The sequence below is a fragment of the Nannospalax galili genome, unplaced genomic scaffold, assembly GCF_000622305.1.
Source record: "Nannospalax galili isolate Female #2095 unplaced genomic scaffold, S.galili_v1.0 scaffold546, whole genome shotgun sequence".
NCBI classification, from domain to species: domain Eukaryota; kingdom Metazoa; phylum Chordata; class Mammalia; order Rodentia; family Spalacidae; genus Nannospalax; species Nannospalax galili.
This window is the reverse complement of record NW_008355158.1, coordinates 71,572-91,670: the sequence shown is the minus strand read 5'-3', so window position 1 is coordinate 91,670 and position 20,099 is coordinate 71,572. Positions and strand designations below refer to the sequence as shown.

At 38.7% G+C, this 20,099-nt stretch overlaps 1 protein-coding gene across 6 annotated transcripts in view; it reads right to left on the bottom strand.

The window, feature by feature from the left end:
- Window positions 1–20,099, bottom strand: part of Zup1 (zinc finger containing ubiquitin peptidase 1) — a 33,856-nt gene that overhangs the window by 10,294 nt on the left and 3,463 nt on the right. For all 6 annotated transcript variants that reach the window (XM_008852181.3, XM_029555597.1, XM_029555594.1 and 3 more), the window contains 5 exons: window positions 12,939–13,049; window positions 10,028–10,149; window positions 6,544–6,712; window positions 1,827–2,015; window positions 1,409–1,574 (listed from right to left, as the gene is read on the bottom strand). In XM_008852181.3, the coding sequence (XP_008850403.1) occupies window positions 1,409–1,574; window positions 1,827–2,015; window positions 6,544–6,712; window positions 10,028–10,149; window positions 12,939–13,049 (757 nt within the window). The remainder of the gene's footprint in view (window positions 1–1,408; window positions 1,575–1,826; window positions 2,016–6,543; window positions 6,713–10,027; window positions 10,150–12,938; window positions 13,050–20,099) is intronic.

Below are 20,099 nucleotides of genomic sequence, written 5' to 3'. Positions count from 1 at the left end.
GGATGTATATGTAAAGCGCTGCTGGCTTTTAAGAGTTTCATATACATCTGATCAAAAAATTCATCAAGGTAATAGGTCTTGGTTTTGAAACTGGTTTGTTGTGACATTGTGTCTAACCACAGTATTTATTGAATGAGACTGTTGTGAATGTATAGATTTATGTTTAATACTAATAAAACAATTATTAAATAATTACTAGATATCAAATTGACTTGTAAGTTCTCTTGTAAATTAAAATTGTTAAATTACAACATGGTTCCTATTAAAAATATAAATTAACTTTTAAGGAATGATTGCTTCTACTCCAGGGTACAATTTCTTTATGTTTAGATATGTTTTATATAGAATAAACATTTTCCAAGTCTGTATAAAACATCTCTAAACCTTTAAAGGAGCCAACCTTAACAGCAGGGTTCCCCAACAGTCAATAAGGATGTTGCAGATATGGCTCAGCAGTTAAGAGGATTGGTTGCTCTTGCAGAGGACCCATGTTCAATTCCCGGCAGCTAACAATCATCGGTAACTCCAGTTCCAGGGGATCTGACACTCTCTTCTGACCTCCATGGGCAGTGCATGACATAGGAGCATTTACACACAGGCAAAACACTCGTAGACATAAAATAAAAATAATAAAATATTTGAAAAATTTAAAAAGTCAATCAGTAGTTGTTTTTATACATGAAAAATATTCTGAATACTTAAATTTTTCTCTAGTTCCAGTTGCAGAAAAGAACACTAGTAGAAATCATAGGAAAATGTGTGTGCATCCACTTCTCTACATCGATGTTTCTCCTATGTGGTACCACACTACAATGGTATACTTCCTTCAAAATGAGTCACCCTGAAGAAATGAAATTGTTGAAGTTGGCTCATTTCTACATTACTCAAACTATTTTATAAAGTATAACTAAAAGCATGTAATATCTTTATTATTTTAAACTTCAGCATAAACAGTACATCTTTTGTCTCTTATGGCAATAAAATCTCCAAAACATCCAAACTGTAAGAGTTTTTAATGTCCCCACAGGCTCAGATGTTAGAATATGTTGGTACTATCTGGGAAAGTTGTAGAACCTTTATGAGGTGGACCTCACTGGGGGAAGAGGGTCACTGGGGGGCACACCTTGAGGATTTATAACAGGGCCCTATTTTCTGTTCATACTCTGCTATGCATGTGACCAGCCAGCCTCCTGCTCCTGCCACCATGCCTTCCCTGCTTCCCTACCTGCTGCCATGACTTCCCCACCATGGAGGAACTATGAGCCCAAATAAACCCTTTCCCATTTAGGCTGTTTATCACAGCAATGAAAAAGTAGCTAAAACAAATGTGAACCTTAGCTATATTAAATTTAATGCTGATAATTTCAAATGAATGTAGTAACATTAACTGGAGATTTTAGGTACATACTTTACCCTCAGTGAGGTCAGAAGTGTATATATTTCACATGCTCCAATCCAGGCCTTTGTTCCCTGTAACTTGTTATTAAGTTGAGAAGCCCCCTGAGGATCAAAACCTTCCTTCCATGCATCTTCAATCATAGACTGAATTTTTGGAATGCAAGGAATTGACATACCTAAAATTACATGAGCAAACAAGTTATAGGGCCAGGTACTAAAATAATGAAGAATATCATTTAGTAATGTTACTATACTTAAAAACATAGTTCTTAAGACACTTATTCCTGACATTTTCTGTTATATCGTTTCTTTCCTTCCAACCAGCAATAAAGTTTCTCACATAAAATCTTTGTTAAAAGCTTTTAATTATGTAATCCATATCACATGTATTAAATGATAAACTCAGATGATGATGATATTTCACATACCTTTCAAGCACTCATCATATGTATCACTTTGTAATAATGATGAAAGTAGCATCTGGAAATTTCTATAACCACAGCCCCAACCTTTGTCCCCAAAAGATGAATGAAAGTGATCCACCACTGCAGAAAGCCACACACACCTCACATCTGTGGCAGTGTGCTGATAGAATCTATTGAGAGCTTCGATAATTCCTAAAATAAAGAAGAGATTTAGAAGATTTAGAGATCGTTTACCACCTTTACATGGCTGTCTATATGTTTCTAACATCAGCTTCAAGCTCCATAAGAAAATGCTATCAACTCCATTTTCTCTTTAACACTGCTTCAACCTTAGTTCGGATCCTTGCTGTCACTATAATCCAAGTATCGTGGCACTGGCACAGTATTCATTACACTGCACTGAAACTCTGCATGTCTTACCTCTTTTACCTCTTTATCTGCAAAGCCTAGCAAAGTAACAACTGCTGAGTGAACACTCTTCTTGTCTTTGCACTTTTTTTTAAGTATTTTATTTATTATTTTTATTTCATGTGTATGAGTGTATTGCCTATATGTATGTGAGCGCACCCGTGTCATGTAATGCTGTGGAGGTCAGAAGAAGGCATCGGAGTCCCCTGGAACTGGAGTTAAGAATGGTTCGTAGCCACCATGTGGGTGCTGGGACTCGAATGTGGGTTGTCTCCAGGAGCAGTCAGTGCTCTTAACCACTAAGCCATCTCTCCAGCCCCTCCCTGCACTTTCTTATACACATTTCTGATCAGTGGCTCCCAGTTAAAAGAAAATAGCTCCCTACAGCCTATACTAAAAATATTGTGTATTAGTCTACACAATACGATGCCTGCTGCAAGCTCTCTTCAAGTTTACATTTTGACCACTCGTCATAATTTTGGATGCGACCTAATATATTGTACCTATGAGTTTTAATTCAATTTCAGTATCATAATTTGTACATTCATAACATGATAGTAAATGCTAAACACAAAAAGATTAATATGACGACATCTCTTGAAATCTCGTGGCCCTCTGGACCATTAGGTGTTCTAATATGGTTAAGCAAGGTATTTGGATACATCTGATTCTTCCTTTTAGATTACTCTCCTTACATTAAAATCCTAATAATCTTTCAAGGATCAAACAGCACTGGTTTCAATGAACCTTCTGATTCTTTTAAGAATCATTACTGCATTTATTTTTTTTAGATACCCCCTAAGGTATCTAGTCATACTTTGCCACAGCAGGACACTACGGATCTCTGTGTACATTTTGCCTATTTTTAAAACTCTATGAAGCTTTGGGCAGTGGTACTTTACTTATATAGCTCATGCTTTCTCATAATATGTGGCACCATAAAGAAAAATTATTAAATGTATTTTATTTGAATAAAAGGTATCATATAAGAAAATGTTTGTCTAAGAACACAGATTTTGAAAAATCAATTAATTATACAGCTGTGCCCAGTACCATGAAGAACTGAAACTGGATAATTATAAATTTCCAAAGAACTCAAATCAGATTTACATTGAAGAAAAAGAACAGTGAAAATGATATGTGACTAAGTACTAAATATTGTAACTTGGAATGGGTACTCTGGGAACTCAGAACACGCAAGATAAATATGGACTTGGATGAGGAGATTTTTTGTTTTGTTTTGTTCTGTTTTTGAGGCAGGGTCTCCCTGTAGCCCCAGCTGACCTAGAACTCACTATGTAGATCACGCTGGTCTTGAACTCACACAGATCCACCTACCTCTGGGATTAAAGGTGTGTACCACCACACCTGGCTGAATGAGGAGATTTAAGACTGCCCTTTAAGACCTAAAAGGGGCCAGGCATGGTGGTGCACGCCTTTAATCCCAGCACTTGGGAAGCAGAAGCAGGCAGATCTCTGTGAGTTCAAGGCCAGCCTGGTCTACATAGTGAGTTCCAGGACAGCTGGGGCAACAGGGAGACCCTGTCTCAAAAAGACAAAAAAAAAAAAGAATGAAAAGGGGGGAGGGTGGACTGGAGCAATGGCTCAGCAGTTAATTAGCACTGGTTGCTCTTACAGAGGACCAGAGTTTAGTTCTCAGCCACCCACATGGCAGTTTTACCACCAACTTCAGTTCCAATGGTCCAATGCCCTCTTATGGTCTCTGTGGGCACTGCAAAACAGGGACACACATATACACAGGTAAAGCACTCATACACACAAAAGAAAAAAATAATTAAAAGGGGAAACTTGTAAGAATAAAGTAATGTGCATTTCAGTATACTCTGGCATGCTTGCTACATGTAATACAGGAATACCTCACTCCCTTGGCTACTTTGTCTTAGCAATGGCACTATATAACCACTTTAAAGGGAAAAAAAAAACATATGAAGAATTTTTTTCATTCTTAAATCTCTTTAGATGTTACCAAGATAATCTATCTTTTATTAAATTATATTCTATTGTGAAAATACATAAAGGGGCACTAAATAATAGCTGTTCTAATTAACATTTGTATAACTGCTAAAAAATAAAAATAAAAATCTTTGCCATGGGGCTGGAGAGATGGCTCAGCAGCTAAGAGCTGAGGATCAGAGTTTTCTCCCAGTATCCATGTCAGGCAGTTCACAAGTGCCTGTCACTCCAGCTCAAAGGGATCCATCACCCTTTTCTGGCCTCCTTGGGCACCCACATACACATACAGCATATACTCATACAGACACACACACACACACAAATAAAAATAAAATCTCTGCAATGAAATCAATCACTTGTAAATTTCAATGCAGCTTATAAAGGGACATAATATATTAACAAATCACATTCTTTATTCTTTTAAAGACGTTTATTTTATACTATTGTATTGTATAACCCTAAAACATACACAAAAATGACATTAAAGAATGACATAACTATAAAGACAAACTTTAATATTTGGTTCCTGAACCCTAACAATTCATACTGCACACCTGCTGGGATACCCTATGACACATGGACACCACTATAAAGACAGGATTTACGAAGAGACTGATGACATGTGAAAGCGTAAGTAACTATCCAAGTATTATAGAAGGAAAACAGGTTCAATAAATGGTACTAAGAGAAATAAGTGCTGTTCTGAATATTGTTATAAATAAGTACTTAGAATGGTAACACTGCTATAAATAAGCGGGGAAAAACAGATCCCTCCTTTTCCTTCTGAAAAGTCCTAAGAAGTCCCTGAGAAGTCCTAAGCATATAGCCTATTTAAAGAAACATAAAAGAATATACATTTGTGACCACCCCCCAAAGGAACACTCCTATGTATCATCTCATGCTCCATAAAATGCCAAAATTTAATAAAGTGTTAGGAATACAGTGGTGTGAATGTAAATTATGATCACTTTGAAAAACAATCCATTGCAAAGTTGGAGATCTGTAAACCCTTTAACATAGCAACCAGTTCTGGATGCAATGTCAGGGAAATGCCTGATAATCTATTCATAAATTTTAAAGAGCAAAAAACTAAAAATGTCCTAAATGTCTATCAACATGAAATCATGTAAACAAAGTGGGACCCAATTCATACAAGGAATTATACACAGCAGCTAAAATTAAGTTCAGCTATAACAATCAATATACTTAACAAAAACAGTTTAGATCAGATGTATTTAATTCCATCCGTATGTATAGTGACACACGTAGAATATATATCTTATGAATGTATACATATGGTAAGAGAATGAGGCAGACAAATAGGGCTAAATTCAGAATAATGACTTGTTTTGTGGAGAAGGAAGAATTAGAATCAGAAAGAGGTACATAAAGGGATTAAAATATAAAGAAAGGCTTCATAGCTTTAAACACTTTCTTTTTTTAAATTGCTGGACACAGTAGCACATGCCTTTAATCCCACCACTCAGGCGGATCTCTGTGAGACTGAGGCAAGCCTGGTCTACATTGTAAGTTCCAGGTCAGCTGCAGCTACAGGGAGATCCTGTCTTAAAAAGACCAAAATAATAATAATAATAATAATGATGTTGATGATAATTAATCACTGCCAGTGTGGTTGGGCATGCCTGTAGTCCCAGCACACAAGAGGCAGAGGTAGGCAGATCTCTGTGAGTTCCAGGCTGAGGTTAGTGAGGAGACCTTATTTCCTAAAAGATGAGTTTATGTTTCCTGGAGCTGGAGAGATGGCTCAGCAGTTAAGAGCACTGACTGGTCTTGCAGAGGACCTGGGTTCTTTCCCAGCACCCGCATGGCGGGAACTCCAGTTCCAGGGGAATCCGATGCCCTCTTCTGACCTCCGTGGCATTGCACAACACAGGTGCACGCACATACATGCAGGCAATACACTCATACACATAAAATTAAAATAATAAATATTCTCTAAAAGCTGTGTTTGTTTCCTAAAAAAAAATCTGAACAAATAATCTCACTTAAAACTCATAAACATGGGGCTGGAGAGATGGCTCAGCGGTTAAGAACACTGGATGTTCTCGTAGAAGACCCAGGTTCGAATCCCAGCACCCACATAGCAGCTAACTGTCTGTAACTCCAGTTCCAGGGGATCCAACAGCCTCTTCTGACCTCCGCAGACTCTGCACGACATGGGTGCACTTACCTACATACAGGCAATATACGCAATGCACATAAAAAAAAAAAATTAAATAATTAAATAAATAAAAAAACTACATAAACTTTGGACTGTGGAAATTAAGCAAATTCAAATGGCTGATTATTACTGTGGCTCTGAAGACTAAGCACTCACCGGAAGTTCTTGTTTTTCCATCATCAATTCCAATAGCTAGCGACTCCATCATGTCAGCTTTCCTGCTGTGGAATTCAGACGGATGCATTCTTCCCCTGCTAACTTCTAGCTCCATGTGCCATAGTTGCTGTTGTTTGTATCCTCCAGAATTATCTAAGCCGTAGCGTCGCTGTTGATCATAAAAACAAAGAACTTACTTTTATATTCTGTACTTCAATAAAATGGAAATTTACAGCCATGAAATGGAAATACAGCAACATATATTGAAATATTCTGGCTTGTGGATTTTTTTTTTTTGAGTCAGGGTCTCCCTGTAGCCCCAGCTGTCCTGGAACTCACTATGTAGACCAGGATGGCCTTGAACTCACAGGGATCTGCCTGCCTCTGCATCCCGAGTGCTGGGATTAAAGGCGTGTGCCACCACGCTAGTGCTTGTGGATTTTTTAATACAAATCAAAATAAATATTTTTATGAAATTTCAATCACACAGGCTGGAAAGATGGCTCAGGGGTTAAAGGCACTGCCTGCTCTTGCAGAGGACCTGAGTTCGATTCCCAGCACCCACATGACGGCTAAGAATAGTCCGTAACTCCAGTTCCAGGGGAATCTGACACCCTCTTCTGACTTCCATGGGTACTGCACACACAGGTGCACCTACACGCAGGCAATACACTCATTCACATAAAATGAAAATACTAAAATAGACTTTTTAAAAAAGAAAAAAATTAAATCATATACACCACTAACTTAATAATAAACTAGTGTGCACTTACATGCAGGCAATACACTCATTCACATAAAATGAAAATAATAAAATATATTTTTTGAAAAAGAAAAAAATCTAAATCACATACACCACTAACTTAATAATAAACTATAATAATAACTATCTGTGATAGTTAATCTTGATTTTCAATTTGATGGGACTTAGCCCCCTGTGAGGGGCTTCTAGACTAGGTGAAGAGCAGTGGGAAACCCATTCTGCATATGAGTGACACAATCCCACAGCTGAGATCACAGACTGAATCAAAAGGATAAAAGAAGGTGAGCATCAGAATTCACCTCTCCCTATTTCCTGACTGCAGATGCAATTTGACTGGCAGCCATGCCTTCCCCACCACAATGGGCTCTACCCTCATACTGTAAGTAAATACTCCCTCCTTAGGTTGCTTCTTGTCAGTTATTTTACGAAAGCAACAAGAAAGGAGTAAGAAAATTGTTATCCAGGAGTTAGGCTGTTGTAACAAGCTTGACTACATGGTTCTTGGAATTTGGAACTTGTTTAAAGAGGAATGTGGAAGAGTTTGGAACTTTGGACTTGAAAAGCTGTAAGCTGAGTTTAACAGGCCATTCTGATGGGAGTTTAGATCGGGATGTTAAGTGGAATGTGAACATTGGAGGCCTGGTTCATGAGGTTTCAGAGGGAACTTTACTGAGAGCTGGGCTAGAAGCTGAAAATTTGAGATCTATTCTGGCAAAGAATTTGTCTTTTTTCTTCTTATGTTTTGTGAACTTGACTATTCAAAAGCAATGGATGAATTTGGTAGAGGAACTCTCAAGACAAGATAAATATCCTCCAGGTTGTATCATGGCTACTACTTATTTCTCTTATCTGGTCTACAGTGAGAAAGAGCAGAAAGTTGAAAAAAATGTGAAGCTAGGTAAGGTAAAGTGTAAGTTTAAACTTAGAGACTGGGCAGGATTGAAAGCAGCTATAGGCCTGGGAGAGCTATAGGCCTCAGTGGACAGGGCCCTCACTGCCAAGACTGACCACCAAAGTTTGATCCCCGGGACCCAGGTGGTAGAAGGAAAGAACTCACTCTGGAAAGTTGTCCTCTGACCTTCACATGCACACACCATGGCAATGCAAGCATGGGCACATGCACACACATGCACACACACACACACACACACGCAAATAATAAAATAAAAAAATAACGCCTCCCAATTGCTTCCACCATGCCTTCTCTGCCACTGTATTCCCTCAAGCTGTGAGCCAAATAAACCTTCCCTTAAGTTGCTTCTTGTTAGGTACCTGATCACAGCAATAAGAAAAGTAACTAACAAAGTAACAAACTTCTTTAAATATTGAAACTATCTGTATTGTTACTTTAGTATTACACTTTGAACCTGAAATATTCACCACAAGCCATGTTTTTGAATGTCTATACCCAGATCAGATACTAGTTGGAAGGTTGTAGAGCCTTTGGAGGGCCTTGAGCCAAGCTGGCAAAAGTAGGTCATTAAGGGGTAGGTCTTTAAGGTTATACCTGGGCCTCTGGTTCCTGTCACACTAACTACTTTCTGATCCACTGTGATGAGAACAGCCTCCCTGTGTGTTCCCTGGTCACTAAGGGGCAGGCCTTTAAGGATATACCCAGGCCTCTGGTTTCTGTCATACCAACTGCTTCCAGGTCTACTATGATGTGAATAGGCTCCCTGCATGCTCAGTGCCATGATGGTGTGAAACTGTGAGCTCAAATAATTGCTCCTTTAAGTTTTTTCTGTAAGGAATTTTGGTCACAGCACTGTAATACCAATATATAAGGCAAAAAAGACTTAGGAAAAGCCAATTTTCATTCCTCCTCTGAATCCTGACAGGAAAAATATTTTGCCCATCAGTGTAACCAGTAAGGGGAAAAAAAATCCTAAATAAGATCTTCTAAAATACATTTCAAGGGAAAATGGCCATATGTAAAAATGTCTAAGGAAAAAAAAAAGACAAAATTTAGACATATAATGCTCATTATTAAAGGCTTTGAGAAATACACAAGCCTGGAACATTTTCAAATCCATTCATAAGCCTTTTTTATTTATATACTATCCAATTGATACACACAAATGACATTTAAAAACTCTACAAGCAGTATTAGCACAAATGGCACTACAGTCCACAAATTAGAAATGAAAAAACAGAAAAACATGAAAAATGTATTTAAAAAACCCCAGATGTTGCCAGTTTAATTCAGTAGCTACTACACTCACCTAGGATAAAGCTAGCCTCAAACATCATCAAATACAAACTTCTGAACTTTGATTAGAATGAAAAATCCCTGAAATTGAAATCTTCAAAAGAATTTAAGACTGGGAGATTAATTCTAAATAATTTTTACTCTTAAGGAACCACACAAACAGATTCTCAGTGCACTTTGCTGCTCTGCCCCTCAATCTGTGTAGGCTTGGATGCACTTACTACTTAATAGGTGTCTAACTCTGAGTAAATCACCTAAACATTCTATCTCTGAAAACAAGGAAAAGTGGGAAGGCTAAAAAAAGTTTTGCAGATTTACTGTGAATATTTTGATATTATGTATGAAATGATTATTCAAATATCTGACCAGAATAGCTACTTTTAAATGGTGTCCTTTATGAACTACAGAGTTAAAAAATCCATTTTAATAATATGGACACAATAGGCAGAAGTCTTAAAAGCATATGTGAGAAATAAGAGCTCTACTAAGTGTAATTGTTACCAGTCTTGTACCTGCAACTTCTGAAATTCTTCCATTTCTTGCCTTGATTCTTCCGATTTCCTCTTTCTGTCTTCTTCTTGTTGAAGCTGGTGAGCTAGTTCTCGATCGCCAGAACACTGGACTCCATCCATGCCTATTAGATATTTTTAGTGTTCAGAATAAAATGACTGCTATAATCAATGCCTACTCATCAATTAATATTTTAAAAATAAATTACATTATTTGCTATTTGGAACCTTGACACCCAAATCTGATGGAACTCAGAACTGTTTCTGTTAAGTAACAGCCAATACTCAGTGCTTAAGCTATAATAAGTAGTTTTTATTAACTGATTTGATTTTCATAACAACTTTATGAATTACTATCTACCAAGGAAACCAAAATTTAAGAGGTTAAGTAACACTCTTCATTGATGCCTCTGAACACAACTAATGGTGACTGATTTTCAAAAGAAATACCAGTAGAAAGAATACAATAATAAAGAACACAAAAACGCATTGTGAAGTCCACCTGTTATATAATAATTATAGTTTGGTCCCAAACAAGTTGCATAACTTCATAACATAATGCCCTGCCTCCTCCCTCCCAGTGATTCTCAGACTTGTTCATCAGTGCCTTCCAGATACATCTTGTTTCCCCTATCCCCTTTATTGCTCAAGATTCTCCAGTGAAATAAAACTGAGGGAGGCAAAGGCAGAAAGGAGAGAGAAAGGAAGAGGGGTGAGAGAGAAAGAGAGGGAGAGAGGAGGAGAGAGGGAAAAAGGGAGAAAGAGGGAACAAGAAGAAGGGAGGAAGGGAGGGAGGGATGGAGTGGATTTATTAGGGGACTGGTTCACATAATCACACAGGATGAAAGTTCCAAGATATTGTATGACAGCCTGTTGGGAAGTCAGTAGTGAGATTCAGTCCAAAGTTGGAAGCTCCAGAACCAGTATGGCAAGGGTACAGAGCCTAGTCTGAGGTCAAAGGCACAAGATCTTTGGAAGGGCCACTCATGTAAGTGTTCAAGTCCAAAGACCAAAGAATCTGGAGTCTGATGCCCAAGGGCAGCAGCAGGAGAAACAGATCCAAATCCAGAAGGAAGAGCTAGGGTAAGTTTTTGCCTTCTTCAACTGTCCTGGTCCATCTAGAATCCCAGCATAACTGGATGGTACTGCCCACATTGAATGCAGATCTTCTCCACTCAGTTTGCTGACACACAGATCAGTTTCCTGTGGAAGCACTCTCTCAGACACATCCAGAAGGTACAATGAAGCAGTTCTCTAGGCATTCCTCAATCTAGAGACGTTAGAGCCCACCACCTAATGATTTAGTTATAAACTGAATATTCTTTCTCAGCTGCTGTCACCACCCTATTTGGTTCCCCCTTCCATTCCTGGGACATGTAATCCCCAACTGATTTTTTTTTTTTTTTTTGTCTTTTTGAAGGAGGGTCTCCCTGTAGCCCCAGCTGTCCTGGAACTCACTATGTAGACCAGGCTGGCCTTGGAACTCACAGAGACCCACCTGCCTCTGCCTCCCAAGTGCTGGGACTACAGGCATGAGCCACCACTCCTGGCTCACAACTGATTTTTAACACATTCTGAGACTATCTTCTGACTTGCTTGAACCATATCCCCCTTTTATTACTATAGACATATAGAATGCATGTGTCAATACAGTGCCTATGATAAGCACAGTGAGGATTACTAGACATACAGCTTTGAAAGGGTTGTCCTTCCACAGTACTCCCTCCCTTACAGTCTTATTCAAAGAAAGATAGCATACCAACTGAAGAAGTAGAACACCACCAAAGTGGAATACTCTTCCATCATTGCTCTAGTAATCATCCTCTTACAGTTAGGAGTTAGCTTACATTGGTACTAAGTCACTGATGCTGAACGCTAAAGATCCTTTCAGTATTTAATCTTATTAAAACTTCAGAAACTGAAACAGCATAGAATATTACTGACTTCTCTTAAAGTTAACTTCATATTATTTTTCAGTGGATTTAGGAAACTCATATAAGATCCTTCCACTTCTAAAGCTCGGCAACAATGACTTAATGTTACCATTTAAAAGACAGAGAACTGGACTGGAGCAATAGCTCAGTCATTAGCGTGTTTGCCTCACAAGCACAAGGACCTGAGTTCAATCCCCAGAACCCATTGAAACTGCTGGGTGTGTTTGTGTATGCTTATAACTCTAGCACTGGGGAGACGGAGACAGAAGCAATCCTTAGTGCTCACAGTCACAGAGGCCCTGTCTTAAAGGAGGTGGGCAGCATTCCTGAGGATGATACCCAAGGTTCTCCTCTGGCTTCCACACACACGTACTCTCATACATGTGTGCCTGGACACACATGAACATACACATACACACGTACATGTACAGATACTACAAAAGACAGAGAACAGAAGTAAACTTTTATAGTCATTTTTAAACTGATAAGCAATTTTAGAAGTTGAGGCAAGCAGCTGAAAACTCTGAGGCTTTTAGGTTATGCAATTCATATAAATTCAAATAGTTTTTTAAATTATATCTGCTATATGATAGCTTCTTAGTTCAAAAAAATTCTGCTGGCCAAATGCTAAATTCAGTTACTTCTAGCTGATGAAGGAACGACCTTAACTTGTAAATAAAAAACTTTAAATGGTATAAAATTTTAAAAAATCATTGTCTTAAATGGTGTGTCCTCTAAATACTGCTGCTTTGGAGCAAAATCCAGGATGTATAACACTTTGGTTTGGATGTCGTCCCCATAGTTCTTTACAATTTTTCTATAAAACAACTTCTAAAGAAAACATTATAGCTACATAATTAAAGAACAGGTTTACTTTTAGACAGTATGACTTTTTTCCCCCTCTGTATCATTAACCTAAAAGACATGTATCCCAGGAAGTAGACATTAAGATACTTTTATCTTTAGCCATACAAACATACCTTGTTGAAAGCTGCTTTCTTCTAAATGCAAGTCAACATGTTCCTGGAGAATATGGTAATTTGTACAGATGAGCCCGCACATAGGACAGTCATAGAGTGGCTGGTGACGGTCTGTATTAGAGACATAGGTAGGCTAGTTTAATTTGTAGACCTTTTAAGACTTTTCATCCCATGCCAAAGACTATATGTACAAAATTTTTGTAGTTAGAATTAAGCATGTCAAAGGCTATCCTACTGCCTTCTATCATTATAAAAATAAACCTCTTGGTAGTTGGATTTGAAAGCTACTTTTCTAAGCCATGAATGGGTCAGGTTTAATACATAAGTCCTATTTAGGGACACACACTCTGTGGTCTCTTATTTTCTACACCTTGGCAAACTGTAGCCTTCTGTGTGCATCAAACTCTGTGGCATGAGGAAGCTTCGCTGGTGAGAGTTGAGGGATGTGTTAGTATTCTCTCTACCCCCTGTTCCACTATGTTCCATGAGCCTTAGGTATAGAGGTTCCACTGAAGATTTGTCACTTAGGGCTGGGCATGTCTGTGTGTGACTTGTGGAACTCTGTAATAGTCTCCATCTGTTGTAAAAAGAAGCTTCTTTGATGAGTGGTGAGAGGAATACTTGTCTGTAAATATAAAGATGCATATTTAGCATACAGTAAGAAATTTCATTTGTCTAGATATATGCCAGAGATAGAGTTTTCTCTAGGGTCTATAACCTCTCCATCCATGTGTATTTGGCTATGTTTACAGTGTCACCCATGAGTTCCCTCCCACTGAGAGGGTTTTAAGTCCAAGTCAACAGCTGTTGATAACCCCCAAGACAAAAGTGCCACTACTGCACCAATGTAGTTTGTTGTTCTGGTCATTGTTGCAGTTATTAGGCTTGGAAGCTGGGGTTGGGCCACTGATTGATTTTCTCCCTTAGCAGCTTACATAGTATCCTCTAGAACTATGAGAGCTAGTCTTCAGGGAGGAGGCCTCCACAATCCATTGTGTTTGAAGTATGTCCTGTATTCAGCAGTAGGGTCTTGCCTTCAAGTTCTGGGAGATAATCAAGGATCATTGCGGAAGAAGGGGCAGAAAGATTGTAAGGGCCAGGGTGGGTGCATAAACATACAGAAACAGAGACTTTTGGACCTCTAGGAACTGCTCATACGAACTTGAAACAATGGTGACAGCATGCACAAGACCCATGCAGACTCAATCAGACAAAAACCTAGTATAGAACTGAGGAAATGTGCAGCAGGCCCAAACCTTAGCTGAGGAACTATTGGCAACTGATTACTACTGGGTGAGGGAAGAGTTTAAGGGAGTGACTAGACTCCAGTGGATGAACTTGCACCAAGGGATATTGGTACAAAAGCTTGACCAGATAGGCCTTAACAAATATGACAGTATGCATGAAATCTGGTGTTGGGGGGGATATAGGGGATGTGGATGGGAGGTGTATAAATATGACTAAGATTTATTGTATGAAATCCACAAAACTCATGAAAAAAACATTCATTAAAAATAATAAAATAAAATAAAAGCTACTTTTCTGGGGACCAGTGAGATGACTCAGTGAGTAAAGGTGTTTGCTTCAAGTCTGATCACATGAGCTACATCCCTGCAACCTACATGGTGGGAGAGAGGAAAGTTGTCCTCTGATGACCTGCACACATGTGCTATGGCACACACAGAACATTCATACAATAAATAAATGCAATTTTAAAAATAAAATAAGGGGCTGGAGAAATGGCTCAGTGGTTAAGAGCACTTACTCCTCTTCCAGATAGACCCAAGTTCAGTTCCCAGCACCCACCTGTCTGCTACCAAACAGCCTTAACTCCAGTTCCCAGGGATCCAGTGCCCTCTGGGCACCAGGCTCACACATGGTACACTTACATAACACAGGCAAAACACTCATACACATAAAAATAAATTTTTTAAATGGACTTTTCTCCTTCCAGGGTAAATATGGAAGACTGACTATAGTACAGATCTCTCTTACTACTCCATAAAAATAAAATAAAACACTCAGATCTTTAGTTAAAACAGGAAAAGTTGGGGGCTAGAAAGATGACTCAGCAGTTAAGAACAATGACTGTTCTTGCAGAGGACCTGGTTTCGATTCCCAGCACCCACATGGTGGCTAACTGCTGTCTAACTAACCAGCTAACTCCGGTTCCAGGAGATCTGATGCTTTCTTCTGACCTCCCAGGGGATTGCAAGACATGGGTGCACTTACATACACACAGGCTATACACTCATATATATAAAATAAAAATACAAATAATTTTTTTAAAAAAAAACAAGTAGGAAGGAAAAATCAAAATGGAAAGTGGGGCCCAGTCTGGATATAGGGCTCAGGGCTAAATTCTCAGTACAAAATGATGAGCTATGGAAAAAATTGAAACAAAAAAACAAAAACCTCAGCACTGGAGTCAGACTGCCTTCTTGGGAACAGGAGATTAAAGCGATGGTTCCATCAGACAAGTCCAGGACACAAGAAGCAGTACTTCAGCGAGACTAATGCCCCAGAAAACAGGCCTAGAAGAGGGCCGCAGAACTGTGCCTCAGCAAAAGAACTAAGCGATCCTGCTCTGATGAGGCAAAAATGTCACGATGAAACCATAAAGCTGCTTCCTTGGGAAAGAACCCTGACAGAAAACTTCCACAATTGATGATACTAAAATATGAGTTACAAAACACACTGGGAGGTCCCAGGCAAGCAATTCAAAACTCCACAAACTAACCATGTGTTAACATATGCCTGCAATCCCAGCAATCGGGAGTCAGGAGAAGCAGAGTTCAGTGCCTGCCGGAACTATACAATGAGTCCTCTAATTAAAAACAAAAAACTAGAAGTCTAAACCTGTCTACTAAATCTAACAATGTAAGTGTGCCTTTGTTTAGCAAATGAAATTTGGAAATTTACCATAAAGGTATAAAATATCAATAAGTAGAATTACATGCTGAGGAAACTTAAGATAGCTAATAATGGCAAAAAAAATTTAATTGAAAGAAAACAAACAGATATCCACAAAGTGGGAGAATCACTTGTGAGGAAAGGAGCTAATGAAAAGTTAGAAGGGGATATAGCCTGACTACATGTTAAATAAAGCAGAGAACTGAACTACTGAAATAAAAGAAGGAGCCGAACCTTTGCAAACATGTCTCCAAATAGCACCAAGAAATAAAGGTATATGCTTCCATAAGTAATGCGGTAGGGTGTGACAGATCTTCCAGCCCAATCTCTACCATGAAATGTCTCAGGGCTAGTGCCAGGAGGTCTCTGCACATTCCTTTGGTCATCATACTACAAGTCAGACCCTCATTCCTTCCGGTGTAAACTGATCACTAGCTTCCTATACACACCTCACTCACAACCCTATATACCACCCCTCTCTCTAACCACCAGAGGTGCAAGCCTCACAGATAAGCCATCATCAGACCAATGGCCCCATGTAAGGCTGACATAAGCACCAGCAATGACTCAGTTCTAATCGGTTGGTGTCCCTGTCCTAACAGTTTTTATCTATTGGTGTTATATTCACTAACTTGATGCAAGCTATCTTTTCTCATTCCCACCAAGCTTCCTGCCTTGTTCTCTAGAAATCATAGTACATCATTAGAAGGCTATTCTGGTGACACAGTTTTTGCCTGAATATTCACTATACCTTCTTGCATTAAGAGACATCTGGATAGCTCATTTCTCTAACAGCTAACACTGAAGGAATTTTTCTTTCATAATTCATGGCCCTATAAGTAGAAAACGTATCCCCTTTTGCTCCCTTTCAAACCAGTTTTCTTCTTTCCTTGAAAAGCTCCACTGTTTCACTTGTTTCTGTCATTAGACTACATAGCACTATACCCTGTAGTATTTTCTAAAATACTAGATAATTCTTTTCATTACTGAAAATGTCCGCACTGGATGAAAATCTTGTCCTAGCTCTCAATATGAATAGCAACGGTTCCTTGTCTTCACTTCCAACTATCTTTTACTTTACCCTAATTTAGCCATTCAACAGCATTATTATATCCTTGATTTATGATCACCAATAACTGTTAAGCTCTAAAGTTTCTATTTCAAGCATCTCTCTTCACTTATCTATCCTTCCATCGCACCACCTTGAGTTCTTTCACTTCACAGTCATTGGCCCAATTAAAACCTGCTATACAGGGGCTGGAGAGCTGGCTCAGAGGTTAAGAGCACTAACTGCTCTAACAGATGACCTCGGTTCAGTTCCTATCACCCACATGGCAGCTTACAACTGTAACTCCAGTTCCAGGGGATCCAATGCCCTCTTCTGACCTCCGTGGGTTTGCATGCATGTGGTGCACTCATACACATAAAATAAAGCTAATAAATCTAACATTTTTATAGGCCTACTATACAGAACATATACAGAGGCCCATGCTTTTTAGCATTCATCTCTCATTTCTTCCTTTCTAGCCAAGATTCCACAGTCTCTACACGATAATCATTCCCTTAAACTATTTACAAACTCTTCTGCTGCACCTGCTACACCTACACGTTAGTTCAATGCAGCTACCTATTCTACTTCTGTGCCTCTGATGACAGCCAGGTTCTTTTTCACTCAAAACCACACTTGGCAATGTTAGCAGGGAAACTGTGCCAAAAGAGCAGTGCCAGGCATCTTCACCAGTGGTAGTTCCTGTAGCAGTTCATAAATTTTTCATTAGTAGTGGGTAATGAATCATCTACTTAGAACAGTCATGGTAAATAAATGGACAATGATCAAAATTCATAAAAGGCTACATTAGCTACATACAAAAATTGACAATGTTTCCAAAAACTTGCAAAAGTTAATTAAATAAAAAAGAATTCCCGGCTGCAGAGATGGCTCAGCAGTTAAGAACACTGATTGCTTTTGCAGAGGACTTGGGTTCAATTCCCAGCACCCACATCGTGGCAAACAACCCTCCATCACTCCAGTTCTAGAGGGTCTGAAGCCCTCTTCTGACCTCCTCAGGCACTGCATGACACAGGTGCACTTTACACTCACACACAGGCAATACACTCATACACATAAAATAAAAACAATAAATAAATTATTTTTAAAACAAGCAAAGAACGGGCTGGAGAGATGGCTCAGTGATTAAGAACACTGGCTGCTCTTGCAGAGGACCTGCGTTCGAATTCCAGCACCCACATGGCAGCTAACAACCATCCATAATTCCAGTTCTAGGGGAATCCAGTGCCTTCTAATCTCTGTGGGTATTGCACAACACAGGTGCATTTACACATATGGAGGCAATACAGTCATACACATAAAATAAAATAAATTTTAAAAAAAGAATTCCAATTCCCAAAAGCATGGAAACTAATACAGTGTACAATGAAAAAAATATAAAACTCTTTATGTAGGACTATAAGTGATTTATAGCCTTAATTAATGTGGGAATGGGCTATGACCTAATGCCAAACACTGTTTCAACTGATTTTTTGTGGAACTTAACAAAACTGTAAGGAACTGAGTCCCTAATGAGCAAACAGGGTCACTGAGAAGGAATAAAAATGACATACTTCCCTTCTTCCTTTCTGGCAAAAAGGCTTTATTTTATTTTATTTTTTTAACTCCAACAGGGTGTTTTCAACTGACTTGCTCAAAGTCAAATAGGTCTGCACACCTCATCGTTTCCAGTCATAAGCCTATGAGCACACCCACTTCTTCATTTAAGTTGACCAATCCAAAATTAGAGAAGAAACAACCAAAACTCTTAAAACCCATATTCTCCCAGGGACAGTGCATTTGAGCTCCCAGGTCCCATCTCCACTTGTGGAGAGCCTCGTCTTTCTGTATGAATGTGTGTGTGTGTGTGTGTGTGTGTGTGTGTGTGTGTGTGTGATTTTTTTTTTTTATGTGTATGGATGTGATTCTTTATCTCTCAATAAAAGTCTGTTTGGCTGCCGCTCTCTGCTGGTGAGAGATTGTCCTGCCTTTTAATTCTTTAATTGGTGAGAAAATAAACCTAACACCCCTAGACAGATAATGATGCCAACCTCAACAAAATGGTCCTAAAACTAAAAATATACTGGGAATGCCTAGGGAAATAATGAAAATGTGGAAGAGTTGTCCTTTTTGATAGTAATGATATATTACAAAATTATATTAAAATAGTGAAGTAAGCCAGGCGTGGTGGCGCACGCCTTTTTAATCCCAGCACTCAGGAGGCTAGGGAGGCAGATCTGTGTGAGTTCGAGGCCAGCCTGGTCTACATAGTGAGTTCCAGGACAGCTGGAGCTACAGGGAGACCCTATCTCAAAAAGACCAAAAAAAAAAAAAAAAAAAAAAAGAGAGAGAGAAGCGATAAGGAACAGCCAAGCAAATACAAAGAACTGAAAAGCCAGAAATGGACTCATACTGATATGAAATGAGTCAGTATAGGAAAAATTTGAATTCCAAATTCTCACAATATACATTAGTACACACGATACAATTCAAATAGAATAAAAATATGTGAAACAAGAATATAAGTAGAAGCTGAGTATGGAGGCACATGCCTTTTATCCCAGCACTCAGGAGGCAGAGGCAGGAAGATCTCTGTGAAATTGAGGCCAGCCTGGTCTACACAGTGAGTTCCAGGCCAGCTGGGATTACAGGAAACCCATCTCAAAAAGACCAATCAATCAATCAATCTATCAATCAATCAATAAATAAATAGGGATAAGCAATAGTTCTGGACAACAAGTCAAGTATTAGTACTGAGAATATTCTTTAAAAGCAACTACAAAAGCTATGTCAATCAATAAGTGGATAAGAATATAAGAACTGAAAAAAATGCACATACGAAAAAATACATAAAAGTAACATACATATCACGAGAGAAAAAATTATTTTAAAAAGCTTAGGATTGGTAATAAGGGGCTGGAAAGATGGCTCAGTGGCTAAGAGCACAGGCTGTTTTTGCTGGGGACCTGGGTTAGCCTCCCAGCACCCACATGGCAGCTAACAACTGTCTTTAATTCCATTTCCATGGGATCCAACACCTTCTTCTGGCCTCCATGGGCATTGGTGCATTTAACATACACGTAGGCAAAACACATAAATACATAAAATAATTTTTAAGATTTTAATCAGAAAAATGTATTAAAAAAAGAACCTAAATAAATTTTTTTTAAATAATAAAGACCTTACATACTGACTTTATG